We start from the raw sequence: 18,468 nt of genomic DNA, 5'->3' as shown, positions 1-18,468 counted from the left end.
TAGGCATGATGTATTGTGACAAGGAAGGAAAAGCTTAATTTAGACACACATTCATATAGGGTGTATAAATACTACAGGGTAGCAGTGAGCTAACGTTGGCTGTGACTGGTGGGCAGATAAGGACGGGCTGCATTAGGGGTTTATGATGGTTTGACACAGTTATGGTTGATAGTAGGGATCCCATCTTCTTTTAGTCAATTTTTTGACAGTTTATAATTAAATAACAGGTTGGAAGACGTTGCAGAATACACTTCATGAAACTAAAAATAAATTTCTGCTTATTTCAGATAAGCACAAAATTATCAAAATGATAAACGCTGCCATGAATTTCTAAATATCTAACATTCAGTCTTGTATATGGTCCATATAATATGATCAGACATCGCATTTCAACAACTATAAATGTGTTGTTCCCCTCCCTCTTGCACAAACACTTTGATGTAACACAATCCCCAATTGGATCATCCTCTCAATTCCTTCAACCAATCACAGAGAGGCACTGCTGCCAAGCAGGAGAGAGTGGAAACAAAAGGTGACGACGTTAGCCACATGCCGAAAGGATATGTGATACGTGGATGATATCAGGACATTGTGTGTCTTAGCCCCAACATGCCAGTCACCTCCATTGACCACAATGAAGTTTATTTCTGATGGAAAGCATCATGTACTCAGTAAGTATGTATGCCCATCCTCATTACTGACTTACTACTACGAATATGTCTTCAATGACATTCACATTTCCACACATATATTACCATAATCATTCTCCTGTTAGAGCCCCACCTACGATGAGCGATGCCATCTGTGATTGTGTGTGTATGTGCGCGTTTCTCAGTTGCTGGTGGATTTGCATGATAATGAGCCATGTTGCTCTCTGACAGTGCCTTGATGAGGAGCGGTAATTATTTCAGCTGCTGAGAGGGAGAAGAGCAGCTAGAAATTAATCTCTCTCTAGTAACTGGAGTTCTTCCCCCCACAGCACAGTGAGGTTGAATAAAGCTGACAAGGTTGACTAAAACTGGACTGCTTCCTCGTGGTCATTTGTGATGCAGGGGCAGTGGATAAAATATAGGGCTTCAGATTTAACACGAGTTCAGCTGCAATCAAGTCAGGACAGAAAACTAAGTCAAACTAGCTGATACATTTAAATATCACTGAAGAACATCTGTAATTTCTTGATTGCAGTGTGATATAATTACTTTTAATTTAACCAACCCTAATTTACTGTAAACCTTTTCAGGGTCAAAACAAGATTAAATGTCATGTGACGTGTAAATACGTACTTCTGTTTTACTCAGACTTTGGTGACTAGCCACAATTCTTATTTCGTATTCTGCAGGAATCACATGAACCAATGTTTACAGGCAGGGCACACAAAGCTTGTGTTAAACTATTCCTGCTTCATGAGTATCGTCTTATTCTTAAGCTTCTTAAAATACCACTTCCACAAATCTGTTGATTTTACTGTATAAACACCTGTTTACATACAATCATCCATTATCACGTATGCTATGCGTGCCTTCGTCATGCCCGTTTAGTGAAGTATATGCACGTGTTAAAGTCTGTTGTGCCCTCAACCCCACATCGCTTGGTAGAATTTAACACATGAACACATGATGCAACCTGTCACATAGCTTTGTCTAAAATAAACCCCCAGTCTATCGCCCATAGTCCCCAGGCCAGGGAGGCAATTGGCTATTATGCCCACAAAACACAGCTGTGGTTGGGCTACAGGAGCAGTGCCAGTGGGGAGTGGGGGGGGATTGGAGGGCAGAAGAACTGCCAGCTGAGTAAGAAAAGCTTCCATATCGTGACATCAATAGGGAGCGGTTGACAGAAGGCAGATGCATCTCTGGCTGCGACTACACAGTAATGGAAGCCAGACTATGTGTGTCTAGCACTGTTTGCTTTCCTGTGCAGAACCTAGGAGATCATATGTCTCTAGTTGTGGCCACTATGATCCTATTATGGGTTTTAAATATGCCACCAAACGTGTCTGAAAACAATGAGTGACAAGCCAACGTCCAGTTCATCTTCTCCAAGTAGATCTGGATCAATATCAGTAACTTGGCTATGCAATAAATACCAGATGGTGATCAGGAAACCAAGATTAATGGAAACATTGATTTCAAACAAGACTATGGTATGAGCTTAATCCAGAAAATTCAGTACACTTGGATGTAAATACGCCTTTCCTGGCCTGTCAGTGTCCACTGAGACATGTGTGCTGCCACATAACAGAAACAGTACTCATGGGATACACTACATTATACTCTCCCTTCTACTGACAAAACACATGTCTAGCATGGTGGGGAATTCTGATCAGAAGCCACATCACCAAACATAACGTCACCTCTAGTCGGAGTTCAGAAGAACTGAAAACATGCACAGAGTCTGGCACAGGATAAGCCCTGCCTGGCCTTGCTCAGTTCACTTTAGAGGGAACAACTGTGGACGAGTAAAGGGTGGGTTCCAAACGACAATCAAATGGAGTAAGGCAACACCAGCAGGCCTGCTTATATGTTATTAGTATTTACTTACTTGCTGGTGTGTTTTTATTTGATACTGTTAGCAGAGTCAAAGTTGCTGCCAAATGCCATCACAATCAAACCATAAAAAGTGTCACTCTTCGTTTCGTGTCTTGAAACGATGACCCCTGTTCCTTTGTTATATAGTTATACTGCACAAAAAGTCAATCTTCTGCATAAGCAACACTCACCACCTACAGACTGTAAACGTTCATAATTAGCTTCCTCACAGAGAGAAGTTGGATTTTTGTTGTTGCCTGTATACTAAAGCATAATTTGTTTATTTTAAATGTTTAATTTCATGGATTCATCAGTAAAACATACATTTAAAAATTGCCAAATTGATCTGTGAAGACTAGGTGATAACGATGCTGGCATTATTTGCTCAATTGTGTTGTTTTGAAGCAGAAACTGCGAGAACACTTAGGTGAGAGCCAATAAAGTGGTAGCTGCCTATAAAATAATCCAAAATAACAGGTTTATCTGCAGTAGGAGGAGGAGCAGTAATGAAGCTGCTAATAAATACTTACATATTCTGTGCTTTTTGAATAGTATAAAAGGGAAAACATCATGGACGCAAACTAAAAACACTACTACAAATGTTCCACTATCTACTTTACTTTCCATGTTCCATGAGGGATAAAGGGCCGGTCATTACTGTAAGCATGTCTGCACATAAAGATTTTCTCTGGCTTTTACAGCAGCTTAGGTGGTAAAATCACCAATGTGTTGGGTTTTCTGCAGGAGTGGGGATTAAGGTTCACATGAACCTTTAAGAATAAACACAATGCTTACCATGTGTCCATCCAATAGCAAGTAAACTCTATTTGAACTCACCATTGAACTTGCAAGGACCAAGTATAACATAAATGTTGGGATATGGTTTGAGTTAAAGAGGTGTTTGCCATCAAGATATGAACATGATATACATCTCTATGGCATTTGTTTGGATTAGAGTTTCTTGTGTTTTTTTATTGAAATGCACAGCCCAAATATGTATTCGTGTGAAACCATTGGATGCAATATGTATCGTGTTCTCGGCCAAACCAAACAAAATATGAACTTGCACATAGAAAAACCTTTTTGGTTTTGCCTGACTCAAATAATCAATAAATCCATAAAAGTCATTCAAGTAGTTGGTGATACATTTTCTGTGAATCAACTCATTTCAGCTTTGCATTTTGGAACATGTTGGGATGTACATGGACATGGTCATTTTCTTGGTTAACCTCACTTCTGTTGGTATGTTTGTGTCGGAGTGATTTAACCACACAGCAGCCAAACACCTCCTCAGCCAACCAGACAGTGAATGAAACAACCACCTACCCAACAAGCCAGAAGGCCTGGTTCCCTCTAATCTCAGTACGTTGCCAGCCTGGCTTTGCTGGGACCCGGTCCAACTGATAGAGACTGACGTAAGAGATGTGTTACATAGTGAGAGACCTGTCCCTTGAGATTAATGACTATCTGTCTCATGCTGCCAAATGCACAGTTTCATACTAGAGATGAGAATGTTGACATATATTTACTGCCAATTAAAGTTAAATGACGTAACTAATTAAATTATGTCGGAAAACAGAAAGATAATATAAACAGACAATTGAGAGATTATAGATGGCTGCTGATTAAATTATATGACATGTATTATGCCTTTTACATCATTTGGTGTTCAGAAAGGCACAAACCTCCATGGTGCTTACTTAGCGGGTGCTGCTTAATGAACATAAACAAGGACCATAGATCTGGCAGCTATATTTTGCTGACTAGCCAGCCATTCAATTATTTATCTCCCTGGAGCTTTACCACATCTGAACAGGGCACAACTACGATGATGCTTATGTCCTGTATCTAATGTCTCCTAAGTGAAGATGTAGTTTCAGCTTACAGCTAGGAAGATATTTCACTCTAAAGAAATGTTGAAACAGATTTTAATCATAGTCTGCATCTCTTCTAATCAATTCTCTCAAACATGCACAGACTTGACTTGACGTGCACATATAAAAACAAAGATGGAAACCATCCCCTCTCTCTGCCTCACAAATATTTCCCTCTTTTATATGTATGCCTGACTGTAGTCCCTCCTCGCCCATTGCTCCCACTCTGGGCATAGTAATTTTTGTCCTTGGTGCTTTTACCTAGACTGAATGGAACCAATTAATTCAATTTCATTTGAGTCAATAAACATCATCTCTATTGACAGCATGCACCTTGTTTGGATTCAGCTACCATGGCAGCCTAATTTTTCATGCTCCTTTTCCCTGACACTCCTCATCTCTCTCCTCTCTTCCTTCCTGTTCTCCTTGTCCCGCTCCTTCAAGCAGCCATAACCGTCTCAGTCGGTTTCCTCTCGTTCCTGCTCTTTGAGGCGATTAAAGAATAAATAGAAAGGAAACATTTCCATTTCAAGAGGCATGTCCGATGAGGCAACAGCTTCTCACCCCCTCTTTCACCCTATCCCCCTTACACTCACACCTCTGCCTTTTCTCTTCTGCTGAAATGTACGGACCAAGTGCCCCATTCATTAGCACTGACCACTGCTCCACTCCACCACAGAAGAACACAAGAGGACAAACCAATATAAACACTGCATACACAGAGCCAGTGGTTCCTGTTCAAGTGCAGACCATGACAGTCAGCCCCACACACACACACACACACACACACACACACACACACACACACACACACACACACAGGACCAGACGTACCGTAGGCACATGCTCCCCTTCGCTCTGTTCGTCCATTTAGACTAAAACATCAAAGCAGAGGCAGCAAGGACGTTAGCCAGTTCCTTCGTTCTGATGATCTTTGTTGTAGAAGGTGTGTGTGAGCCAAGCGCTAACAGAGACACTGTCGCACTTGTCTGTTCGCTCTTCCTCCGCTCATCTCTTTATACAGAGAGAAGAGAGAGAGGGAGCGAGCTGCTTCAGAACGCACAGTGCTCTGCTCTGCTCTACCATGTCAGCCCGCTCTTTGCTCAGCAGCCAATCCCACCATGCCACCATGAATATTTCATTTGCCCAGCCAAAAGCCTAAAAACACACATACACACTGACGCATGGAGGACATGCACACGCATTTGGAGGACATTCAAACGATCACCCGCTGAGGTATTCAGGTCACAAATCAAGACCCACCCCCAACACAGATAAATAGAAACAAGCACACGTGTGAGCTCGGCATTCCTCCGAGGGCGCAATGAATTGAAAAAAGGACAGATAGCAGTGTATTCATTAAGATTCCAAATGCCTCTGGCTTTGACATTCACAATCCTTATCATAGCCTGAAAGGTGGGACATGTCTCTCAACAACCTGTAATTTTACAAAGAACTATGGGTCATTTGTTTCCTGTCCATACCAAGAACTGTTACATGAGTAGGGCAGAGGGAACTTATTCCTGAAACCTAAGCAGTAAATCATTTTCATAAAAGGATTTCAGTCCAGAGATACTCTGTGGACGCAATAGCACCAGTTAGTTCCAAGTAGACTAACTGCAAAGACATAAAGGCAAAGGTGAAACCAAACCTAATTTTAAGGTTCCCCTGGCACTGGGGAATATGAAAGTGTGCATGAAATTAAACAGAAAGAGTGACATCTAAAGGCTGAGCAGAGGCATCAAATTTAACTGAACAACCTGAAATCTTGAAGAAATTTAACAAAAACCATAACCATAGTGTCATGTAGCAAAAACATTATTTTTGAGTAAAATGTTGACTTTAAGAAAATAGTGACAGAAGTTAATTAATAGTTTTCAGAGGCCAGAGCGATTTCTCTAAACTGTCTTTTTCCCTGAAAACCAAGAGTCCAAAACCTAAAATTATTTAGTCCGTTGTATGTAAGATAAGGAAATGCTGCAAATCTTCAGGTTTGAGAAAGCTGCAACCATCAAAAGTTTGGCATTTTTTGTGCCAAATGACTTATTTCTTCTTTCAGCTGTGGTTCCATCTCTTTTTTATACAACTTTTTACAGTATTGTATACTAGCAAACACTGTAATTAAGGAAACAATGTGTTTCTGCTTCAGTCTTTATATTTCTTTTATTCCTTTCCATTCAGAACCAGTGCTGACAGGTAAAATCATAGTAAACTACTGGCGTTTCCTGAAAAGATCTGCTATAGCTGCCCAAGTTAACTACATATCAATCAGAGCCAGGGTAATATGAGGCAGTACTGGGGATATATTTGTATGCCGGTGGTACAAAGCTGTACTGTAAATTACATTCAGTGCACTGATATGCCGCAGATGATGACAGCCACTATAACGTGTCCAAAGGAGAAAAGAAAAGCAGGGCCTTGTTTGTTATTATAAAGCTCAGCACAGTCTGTGGAAAATTAATTAAGTTCAGATTTGCCCCAGGCAAATATTTTATCATATTTATGGTTTGTGGTCAGCTACAGTGGGCTTACATTTAAATTAGCAATTCAAATATATCTAGCAGTTGAGCAGTCCTGTATTATGAAAATATAGCCTCCATCACGGTTTTCCTTTGATGGTTTCATGACGCATTTGGCATTATGTCATATATTACAGTCTGCATGGAGAAAGAAGTGTCATGTGGGTCTGTTGGGGTGGGAAGTTATGGATGAGATTTTCATTGTCTCTTCATTTCCTGCATGGTCATTATACATGTCTACACAAGATCTACAAGATCTAAGGTTGCAACAAATGATTCTTCTGATTAATTTATTAACCTGCCCTTTTAGTTTCTAAATTGTTTGGTCAACAGCTTACTATGACAAAAGACAGAAAAAGCAGCAAATCCTCACATTTACAAACATTTTGAAGCTGGACAATTGGAGAATTGCTGACATCTTTGCTTGAAAAATGACTAAAACAATTAATCATTTAAAAAAAGTTATGTTTCCTGGCAATCAACTCAATTATCCGATAGCATAAACTCTAAAACAAATCCATCAATACACACAGCTAGGGGTCGGGTCATAGGGTCGAGCCAATTAAAAATTCTCTTGCTGGTTTGATTAGGACAGGACATACCAAATTACACCACTAGGTGTTGCACATAACTCTCCCAAGTGGAACGTATACCAGCCAACGATAAAAATGTAGCTGCACCACAACCAGGACAACATAAAGTTAAACCCGGTTAAGCTCATACACCACACCTCCTAGTGTTTACACACAAGAATGAGGCTTGGGGAACAAAGGTTAACTTCTCAACATCTCAGATCCATCATCTAATTTATATCACCATCCATAAAACACATCGAGATTCCATTATATACAACCATCAAGACTTAGACCACACTTAGCAGCATAATGGGGTTGATGAGTTTCCCGTAATTTGATTACTTTCAAATCCTCTCAGAGCAAATGGTCGACGAAGGCATAATGCTATTTAGATTAGTGCAATCTTGGGCCCTTTAATCTGCTTTTCTGTCTTCTACATTCATAAGATTACCCTACAGGCATTGTTCTATAAACACACAAGCTTCAATCTCAGCATTTTAGTCACAGTCAGTAGGTCTCAAATCAAAAATCTCAAAGCAGTAATTTACTGGCTGGAAAAGTGGGCTTGTGATCAAATGTTGCTGATAAGAATCACCGGACTAGTTGGAAAAATGCAGCTGACTAAAGGGAATGAGTGACATCTCCCCTACCTCCACAGCTAATGGGCAACTAACGAAAATACATACCATGTGAAAATGTGAGGCACAGAGAAGGTGAAAAACATGTTGCTTTCCTATAACAAAGCAAAGAAATTCTTCAAGTCAAAAACAAACCAGCAATGCTACACACAACTATGTCAGTGTCTAATTTATGTTGTGGACTGGAAAAAGTGCTTTAAAGCTTGTGGTCTGGTGTAATGTTTAATCACATTCGACTCTCTGAAAGTACATTTCTTCCAGAAAGTAGATTGGGTACAATATAAACAAAAAGGCTCTCTGTTGTCTTTACCAATTAGTCTATAACTGGGCATTGTAGGAATTAGCCTACTTCTTTTTTATCGTATTATCATAATAATATAGCCAAACAGAACAGAGAACCATCTGACTGGCAAAGAGGGTCATTTTGAGTACCAGCACATTTAAAGCAATGCCATACAGTCAGTAAGCTTCATAAAAACACTCACTCACCTTGGCAGTAAGTGCTGAGCCAACAACAATCCAGGTCAAAGAGCCTACACTAGCTGGACTAAAACCCTCTTTCACTAGAGGAACAGCAGGACACACAAATCCCTATTCTCCTTGCGAGCTGGCAAACACCTGAGGTAAAATTCAATGAAAGCTCACAGTTTAGAGCCAAGTTAGTATTGTTGATGAACCGAGTTCAGGGTGTATGTGACATTAAGTGTGTTTTAGTCATAGTGAAAAAGGGAAGCCTTCGAGGGCAACCCTGTGGTGCATATTTATGTCACTATAATGAGTCTCATTCTCTGAGTTTTGAACATGGTTACCATTTGAGGATTTTTTTTTTCTGTTTTTGAATAAAATAGACATATTCATTAAGCTTCAAGATGTTTAAACACCTGGTGTAGAACATTTTGGTAAGAAGTCTGAATTAGACAGAAGAATCTTTCCCATACAGGTTTGAAACTAGACGATCCATTAGACTGTAGTACCAATGGGCCTAATTTTTGGCCACAAAGCATTCATAGTATAGGTTACATAGCCATTAATTGATTTTGTTCTAAAGTTATAATAAACTCCTCACTGATACTGAGGCTCACAGAGGTCACTTAAAACAGCAAAGTCCTGTAAGACTACATTCACAGCACAAGCCTCAGTGCTCAGTTCCTGTTTATTGCTCAGATCTGAATTTTCTGATTCGTCATTCACATTATTTTTGTTAATGTGGCCAATATCAGATTCCAGTGTGAACTATTCACAGTCCTAAACTGCCCAGCATGTGTTAAAAGAACAATAACAAAGTCATGACATGTAGCAAACTGCAGCCAGTGAAGTTTAGTTTCATTTACAAGCTGATGTGCAGCTTTGAAGAGCAATGGCAGCTACTTCTCCACAGAGGTGCGTGTGGATGTGGTGTCAGAGCCAGGCAGTGGTGAAATCGTGATGTGAATGGCTTCACAGAAACAGATTTCATCCAAAATTTCAGGATGTCAAAGACTATTTTTATCTACATCTGTCAGCACCTCTCAACAAGACTTTCCAGGCAAGACACTCAGTCCAGGCGACTCGTCTGCCTGACAGAGTGTGTAGGAGTTGGGTTGAATTGGCTGGCAACAGTGGTGGGTTGCCGCACATGATGTAAAGCCTGTGTGAATTCCTGTTCACTGATGTTCAACTGTTCAACTGATGTTGCATTGCAAATAATCCCTTTTATCTGATTTAGGACGACATATGAAAGTGGCCCAAATCAGAATTGAAAAGATCAGAGTCTGTGGGAAAGTGATGTTCACACTGTTATGAAAAAAAACTGATCCCAGAACTAAAAAAATAATTACAGTTAGGCCACGTTTGCCTGCAGTTTGAATGTAGCCCAAGTAGCTCTCTTAAAATGCCACAAGTCAGCAGAACAACAGCCAACAAATTATTTTAAACAGTATGTTTTAATTCTTGATATGACTCTAAAAACCCTTTGTTTTAAATGCACAGAAGTTGACGTCAACGTTTCACTTTGAAAGTGACATTTTTACATTTTTAAAAGACCCCTAACAAAAGCATTGGTCAAACAGCAAGCCTGAAAGCAACAAGAGTTTCTTGTTTGAAACCAGATTTCAAATGCACACAACTAGCTGAATGTCTGACTCAAAGCTTGACAATGGCGTGTTCTTTGGCATGTGCATTTTGATGTGTTAGCAGTTAATTTGCATTAAACGGCTGAATTTCTGCCTGCGGGGTCCCGTGTCACAGTGAACGCATTGACTTCCTGGTAAGATGTATACAGCTATCCAGCAGCTCCTTTTCACTGGGCAGCCATGGGTCAAGTTTCCTCAAATGCATGAGCACACATATAGACCGAAGGCATATAGACACAAACATAGTAGTGGACAACCCTACACCAGCATTGATGACAGACTTACATTTTAAACTTAGCACTGCAACACCAGTTTCTTTTTTTGGACTTGTTAATGCCGCTGTGTGTTTGATGCTCAAATTTACACCCTCCAGACAGGATGTGGGTCTCTATCCCAATCAACAACCCTATTCAAACATCACATTTAACAGACTTTGGTAGCTGGATCCTATTGTAACTCATTGCACACATTCACAAGCATTCACAGTAAAATTAGCAGCATTTCCTGACTTGGAAATGTCACACAAGAACGCTCGTCTATTTGGGGCTTATTTGATATGCAAATGAGCCTTTTATTCCTTTAAATGTACCAGCAGATGTTATCAAGTGACTGGCTGGGACACAATATCAAGTAATAGACGAGTGAACCTGTTGAACGTGAGGGGACTAGCTACAAAGCTGGCATGTAAGGCCAATTAATTACATTACAAACTATTGTCAGACTTATTCAGGCAACAGCAACACCTTATATCCAGTTATGTAAACATTGTAGTTTATTAAAATGCTGCGGCAAACATTAATATTCAGCCTTGCTAGCAAACAGAACATCTTTTAATTCAACTCAACATCGTCACTAAAAACAGGCTTGAGTGTGCTGGTGTCCGGCTAACTCATTAACATTAGCAACTCCAACATGAAAACACACAAAGATGAACTAAACATCTCAAGGCTGAGCGGGGACACCGGTGTCGTTAAACTACGTACGTGAATGAACGCTTTCGCCGAGTTTAACGAGAGAGCTGAACACAACTTGTACCCACGCCACGTGTCAGGAGTGGAAGCCGGCTAACAATAGCAGCCGCCGGATGGTGCCGCACTGAATCTGACTCCCAAGCATCCCTGGTTCTCCTCTACGGCTGCCTGGCAAACAGGAGCCAAACACGGACAAAGAGCCATGCAGATATAATGGTGGGCCAACGGTTAACTGTGATGGGCGGGTACTCACTGTTCTCAAAAGGGGCCTCATTTGCTCCGAGGGTTCGTCCATTTCTCCTGCCGCCGCTCTTCGGCACACCCTTCGCTTAGCTATTAGTTTGCCGGTAAACGTGCTGGGGACACCGGGCTGGGTGACACTTGTGCGAACCGGGAGGACCGGCTGTGCCTTCCCTAACGACACGACAAGGACACGCCTTCTAAGATGATTGACGGCGATTGATGGCCAATTGGCTTTCAATACCCGGCGTTCTAAGCCAATCAAATCTGAAAACGTCATTATGAGGGCGGGGACTGTTTCTTTGTCGCCTCAAAGTCCCAAGCGGGCTTTTTTTTGTTATGTTTTTTTTTTTTCTTTTAAGTTTCTTAGCCTTGCTGGGATGACTTAGCTTCCATCATTTCAAATAAGTAAGTAACCAAGTAGGTTTCACCTGTTAAAATACATTAAACCAGTAGAGATCCCCATGTTTTATACATTGATAAACAAAGAGATATGAACATTATGCATGCACCTGTAAGGTGTCTCAGGTTTGACCTTTTTTGGCACTAAGACTAAGACTAAGAAGACATGAAGACTAACAACAAAGGATTTGATATTTTTTCCACATATGATTTTTTTTGTCTAAAGTCTGGAGTGAAATATAAACCAAAGTAGCAGCCAACATAGCTGAAAAACAATAGATAGGAATCTGCTGCTGTTCCCAACCTGACTAAGACAACAGCCACATGTAAGCTATTTATATGCTGCTAGAAATTTGTTCATGCAGTATTAATACAACAGTAAAATAATACCTGTATGTTCAATTGTGACAAATTTCATGCATTTATATAAAATAAATGTAGAATTTATATGTTTAAAAGTTACTGTTTGCACCTTTAAGGTAAATCAAGTCTTTAAGAACTTTAGATAAACAGCTTAAGGAAATCAATAGTATATTGTTTTATGTTTGTTTCATTATGAGCTGAAGTTATAGCCACTTCTAATATAATTAAATCATAAATGACTGATGACAGGTAGCACATAAGTGTGATTATGGCTGAGCAGTCACACACTGCAGATTTTTAAAACAAATCTGGCCTACTGAAATGGGTTTGCTCTACAATAATAACATGGCCTGAGACTTATGCTTATGTTTGTGCATCCTCAGATATTGATATTACAATACATTTTCATCAGTTCAGGCTATATCAGATGTATTTAAACAATTTTTAAAAATGACTGAAAACTAAACCTTTGTCTTCAAGTGGAAGATCAATGACAATTGTTTGCTTTTTCATCTGTGGGGATGATAATGGTTTAGAAACACAACACAAATATTTGCACAAAATTTGCACAAGTTTAAATCACTCTTATCATCCTACAGTTTCTTGACATAGGCTCATCACCCATCTTCCATAAAACTACCTTGATACTTAAAGTTGTTACACCAACTATTGTGTAGTAACTGCATTTCACCAGCAGATGGCGATGCTGTATCAACCAATTTTCTCTGGTCATGTAAGAGGCAATGCTTTCAGTTCACCTTTGCTTCTGGTTTTTTACCCTAGTCAGTAAAGTAAAATTAAGTTTGAAAAAAAAAAAGCTCCTGTATTAGCCTAGAAACGTTTAAACCATCTAGAAATACTTGATGGATCACAGACACAGCTTTAGATGGAAGAATGCATTTTGATCCTCTGTAAAAATATGGCAGGTCAGGTTGGTATGGGTACATGATGGAATATTGTTGGCCTCTGCTAATAACCCTTATTGACCCAGCCCAGGCATTAATTGGACAATAGGACATGCTGTCACTCACTTTAGCGCAGACTGAAAAATAGAATGTTAACTTCCGCCATAATAACAGTGACCACCCTCAGTCACGTGTCGCCTATGTAACAAATTCACTTTGAGGCCATCTCATAAGTCTAACTGCAGTGGAATACAATACAGTTAGGACTGAAATCAGACAGGTGCAAACTGCAAAAGTAGTCTGTTCTTTCAGAAGAGTTCATGGGTGTCTTCCTTTAAATAGATCCCGTTCCTCACCCGCCCATCAACCTCCGGTATAATCATGCGGCAGCTCAGAAATAGAACTGCGAGGTGGGAGATCAAACTATCACCTCTTAATTGTACCCTGAGTCTTAAAGATGCTGAGAGCCCATTAGCGCACAAAGAAGAGTGCTGTGTACTGCTCCTGAAACATGCATCCGTATAATGCAGCTGGGAGATGAGTCAGAAGTTAGACAAGTGGAAGAAGTGCCACACTGGCATCCACCTGTGCTGGGACTCATGTTAAGAGACGCAGACTGCAAGGTGTGGTGATGATGAGAAAGAAAGTTGTCTTTCTCAAAGCTTTAAAGAAGAAAAAAGCAGAAAGATGGTTGTACTGAACTCTGTGTAGAGGAAGAATTGCGACCTTTATCTCTTAATGTACAATATAATGTCTAGCGATCAAGGCATGGCTGCAGAATTCATAGAATCTGTGCAAATGCGGATATTTTTCATTTAGCTTTGAGCAGCACGAGGCGACAGATTGGAGAGTGTACCATGTTATGCACAAGCCACCAAATGAATATTGACTGTGTCGTGTTTTGTCCCAGAGGCTGTCAAAATTAAGAGTCCCTCTCTCCCAGAAGGTTTAGTGGATGTTGTTTTTTTCTCCAGTGGTGAGGCCTTCTGATGGTGCCAGGAGAGAAAGAAGGGAATGTGAAATTCCCAAATCTGTTGGAGCGCTCCATCAAAGTGCCAATGCATTGATTTTGACCACAGATCTTTTCCACACGGCTGCCTCTGCATGCCCTACCAGAAACATAGCTCTCAAGACCAGGGTCTTGCAGGAGCCTTTGTGCCCCTGAATCCTGTTCAACTCCTCCGGGACACTCAGAGAAGGGGGGAGTAGAGGCCAGTGACCAGCATGGTGTACCCAAATCGACAAAGGGATGGGTAGATATTGGGAGGGGTAGTTTGTGGAGATGATAAATGGTGGTGGTGGTCAGAGGGGTAAGGTGGGAAGGGGGAATGAAGGGGGGGGTCCGGCCTGTTGAGGTGCGTCCCACTGCCCTCCAGAGGGAACACAGGGGTTTGAAATCAATGTGCTGTTAAGTGCAGCTTAGCCGCGGGATACTCTCTCCACCATTATCCATGCACCAGTGAGTCAGGGCCTTGCCTGCACGCTGCACACGCCGTCTGAGGGCACCGACACAAGGCCCTTCTGTGCCTCCAGTTCCTCTCACCTCCGTGCTCTCTGCCAACACTCAACGCCCTTCTCCAAACAGTTGTGGCCCCGCTAACTTGAGACTCATCTCACACCAGGGTCTCACTCCAACAGGCCTGTGAGCATTACACCCGTGCCGTAGTCAGCCCACCCCCCCTTTAACTGCTGATTAACCAGGTCCAAAGGTGGTAGTGAGACTAAATAAAGCATTGTGCTGTATACACAGACACCTGGTGTGAGCTAAAAGGAAAGCCTTTGTCAGCATCATTAGTACCGGCATTGACCTCCACTTAACAATAAAGAGAGCATAGGCTCATCATACATTAAACAGAACATTTCATGACATAAACGGGTGCTGAAGGTATCTGCATGTATGTAGTATTATGTATTATAGTTATCCCCACTGTGGGCACAATGTAAAATACTGGTACTGGTTCTTGGCCTGAGCCTGTCTGTGCAAGCAGTCACTAGAAAGAAAACTGTGTCCATCACTTCATATATAATTATAAAGACTGCATCTGACTCACGTCGACCAGTGACATTAAGCTCAACATATAAACGTCCAAACCCTTTATGAAATAAAAGCGATTAACTCGATCATGAGTGAATACATAACAAAATAAGAGACCTAAACCGTCCCTGAGGAACAACTCTACAGTAATTCTAACTGGCTTGATAATCATTTAACAGAGGTGACATTTACCAACATATCAAAAGGGGAAATTTTGTGTGAAGAGGAAACATAACCGCCACTGTCTCAGTCTCGCTTGTCTGTAGGTTACTTTTTAAAGGGCCATCTAAAAAATCTTGACCCAGACACACATCTGCCTGTGGCAGCATTTAGTCAGTGAGAGCAGTAATAGTGTGTGACTGAAGGTGAGGAAACAGCCTCAGGCCTTCATCTGTGTTTAGATGTCAGCCCTCCTTGGGTACAATGTCTCCGCAGCCTCCTTGGCCTTTCGTACAGGAACTCTCAACATGGTCACCAATGGACAGCCTGAGGGAAGGACACAGACACGCGACTGTTCACACACATGAAACAAGTTTTACTAATATGCTTTAAATTCTACAGACCACTGGCTGGTTCTCTCAGGCTTTGTATTAGTGACACTATAACAAAAATCAGTCAATTACTGCGATTGTAGCTAGCAATGTTAACAACAGCAGTAGAGCACATCAGGCAGTTCTTCAGATCTTATCCCAATGTGCATATCTCCTTTAAGTCAACATGGTCGGAATTTGTGGCAGCATGCTGTAGAGGTGTCTATTGATTACTGTACTTCTTGCATGAATGGTTGAGAGAGACACAATCTATCGATGTGGTGCTAGCCCCCAAGAATCACCTGTTATTAAGTTGTGGAATATCCATCAAATAAATGATGAGAGGAAGTCCACAGAGCCATAGTGGAGACTGAGGACCAGTTTAATACAAGATAGATGTCCCTGTTACAGTCTAGGTAAGTCATGCTGTCGCCGTGTATGTTACTTCATTGACAGGACATTTTATTCCAGTGGGAGGATTGCAGAGATTGCAACTACAGTGCCCAATATCGATGCCAACATGCGTTGGACAAGGCATTTAAACACGATGATGCTCTGCTACTTGAAGCAGTTGGGTTTGTGTGTGTGCTGGATTTCTGTGTGCAAAGATAAAAAGTACTGTAATTGCTCCTGCAAATTCTCAGGACAATACAATACACCAAATGTTGCTGACATGAGAGGACTCAAAAAGTCCTTTTTGGCTATTTTGGTTCTGAGAGAAACTCAAAGGTTGTAGCAACTACTGTTTCCACCAACGTTATAGGTTATGACAGTATAGAATTCATGTAGTTTGTCTCTCTCTAATTGTCAGCGTATCAGTTACCATCACATCTCTGCAGCTCTCTCTTCTACTTCCTCAAACTGATGTAGTTGTCCACTCATAATCTTCACAGCTGTTCCCCACTTGTAACCACTGATGAGCAGAGGTCAAGACAACATGAAAGGGAGAAGAGAAACATCATCAGATGCTCTGAAATACAATTTGCTGACACGCACACGTGCAAACATTTTTATTCTCCAGACTCGAACCCCCCAAGAGCCTTTTTCTTACAGCTTTCCTGAGAGGCCAGGGCAATCAAGCACTCTACCTTGTTAGGAGGTGTTAATTGGAGTTAGTCAGACTCCTCACTTTGTCAAGGAGTCTGACAACAGAATTAATTAGAATTCGAGTATGTAAATCAATTCAAATTGGGGTCCTTATGGGGGAGGATTTGAAGTATTTTCACTGAGGAAAAACAGGTGCTGAGCACATGAGCCAAGTATTTGTGTGAATATTATGACTTCTCTTTTCATGGATTTTATCTCCACTAATCCACTTTTGGAGAGGCCGTAGAGATACAGTATAAATAGAGGTGTTGAGCTGTACATTGCCCTTAGTTAGATGGTTGATGGACCATTTTTCATTAGCCTTTCATATTTTCTAAGTGCACATGCCTCACATGCAGTTGCATTACTTAGGTAAATGATAAAATGTGTGAAAACACCATGGCAACAACAGAAGGAATAGTAGGACTATGTGCTTTTGTGGGCTTTTCACCTAATTGTGTCTATGTTGTGAGTCATGTCATGTAAGACATGTAAATCTCATATTTAAATCACACTTTGGGCACTTGAATTGCGAGGCATGGTGTTGACTTGCAACACTTATTTGTAGCTTGAAAGGGATTGCTCAGCTCTTTTGTGCACACACACCATGGGCTCTGAGAATGTCACCTTTCTACCTCCAGAAGCAAGAAAACATGACAAAATGTACTTTTTCCTTTTCTTTTTAGCATTTTATTTAGATTTCCTAATATCTAAAACAAAATATACTGCAACACACATTTATCACACAAATAAAATAAAGAAGCTCAACCTCAGTATCCTCGTATCTGGTCAACTTAAATGAAGTACGAGAAATAGAAATGAACTTAAACATACGTGATAGGTGTGAAGTCTTCAAATAAATTCCCTCTCTTCGTGTACACCCATCTTTTACCCTTAATATTTGTCATACCATGCCCTTACCATTCTCTATTGTCATTTACTGTGTTTTTATTATTTGTATGCATGATACCTGATTATTAGTGTCTGCTTAAGGAAAGAATCTTATAAAAAGTGACACTAAACGCGCTGCATTGGTGGAGAATGATGATCGATTTAAAGCAGCTGAAGCGGATTCAGTCAAGCAATGTTGCTGGAAATTATTTCCCCAACTCATCTACAGTAAGTCTCAGGATGCTTACAGGAGAAATGTTGACTGATGTTACTTAAAAATACTTCATTTTGTTGAAATAAGATTAAACTGGCCGTATTTTATTACCTGTTGGAGAGTATCATATTATTCACATGCAGGGTAGATTGGCAACTTGTTGCCAGCAACCACTTGGGGGGTGGGGGGTTGTATATTTCAGAGACCGAAATGAATGCCCTCTATAACAAGCCATAAAAGTACAGTCAAGTTACAGGTCCTACTCCTCATAGTCACTGCATTGAAAGACATGTAGTTTTTTTTTTTAAATTAGAGATTTAACTGAAAATGGTATCATATCCAGTTATTTCAGCTCCTGCAGCAGCTATTGTGTGTATAGATTTCTATTGACCAGCAATCAGAGCAGATTATCTTGAGTCGAACTGCCACTGGTCTGTCCCAATTTCACATGGCCATAAAATATGAATAAAACATACTGAGAAAGACATTTGGACAATGCTTTGTGAAAAGCTGTTTTATTATCCATTTAATAACACCTCCATGAAGACATTCTGTACAAGTTACATCACATTCTAAAGTGCACGAA

The 18,468-nt window shown here is 40.6% G+C and overlaps 1 protein-coding gene across 3 annotated transcripts in view; it reads right to left on the bottom strand.

Annotated features, from left to right (window-relative positions):
• The window catches only part of LOC139215540 (sodium bicarbonate cotransporter 3-like), a 38,906-nt gene extending 27,340 nt beyond the window's left edge, over nucleotides 1–11,566 (bottom strand). For 2 of the 3 annotated variants that reach the window (XM_070846531.1, XM_070846530.1), the window contains exon 1: nucleotides 11,470–11,566. In XM_070846531.1, coding sequence (XP_070702632.1) covers nucleotides 11,470–11,511 — 42 coding nt within the window. In that variant the 5' untranslated portion in view covers nucleotides 11,512–11,566. Of the gene's footprint in view, nucleotides 1–5,236; nucleotides 5,318–11,469 lie in introns of those variants that run through there. The other variant, XM_070846529.1, reaches the window with a different exon arrangement.
• Nucleotides 11,567–18,468: the final 6,902 nt, after the last annotated feature.

The sequence above is a fragment of the Pempheris klunzingeri genome, chromosome 16 (assembly GCF_042242105.1).
Source record: "Pempheris klunzingeri isolate RE-2024b chromosome 16, fPemKlu1.hap1, whole genome shotgun sequence".
Taxonomy (NCBI): Eukaryota; Metazoa; Chordata; class Actinopteri; order Acropomatiformes; family Pempheridae; genus Pempheris; species Pempheris klunzingeri.
This window is presented reverse-complemented; position numbering and strand designations above follow the sequence as displayed.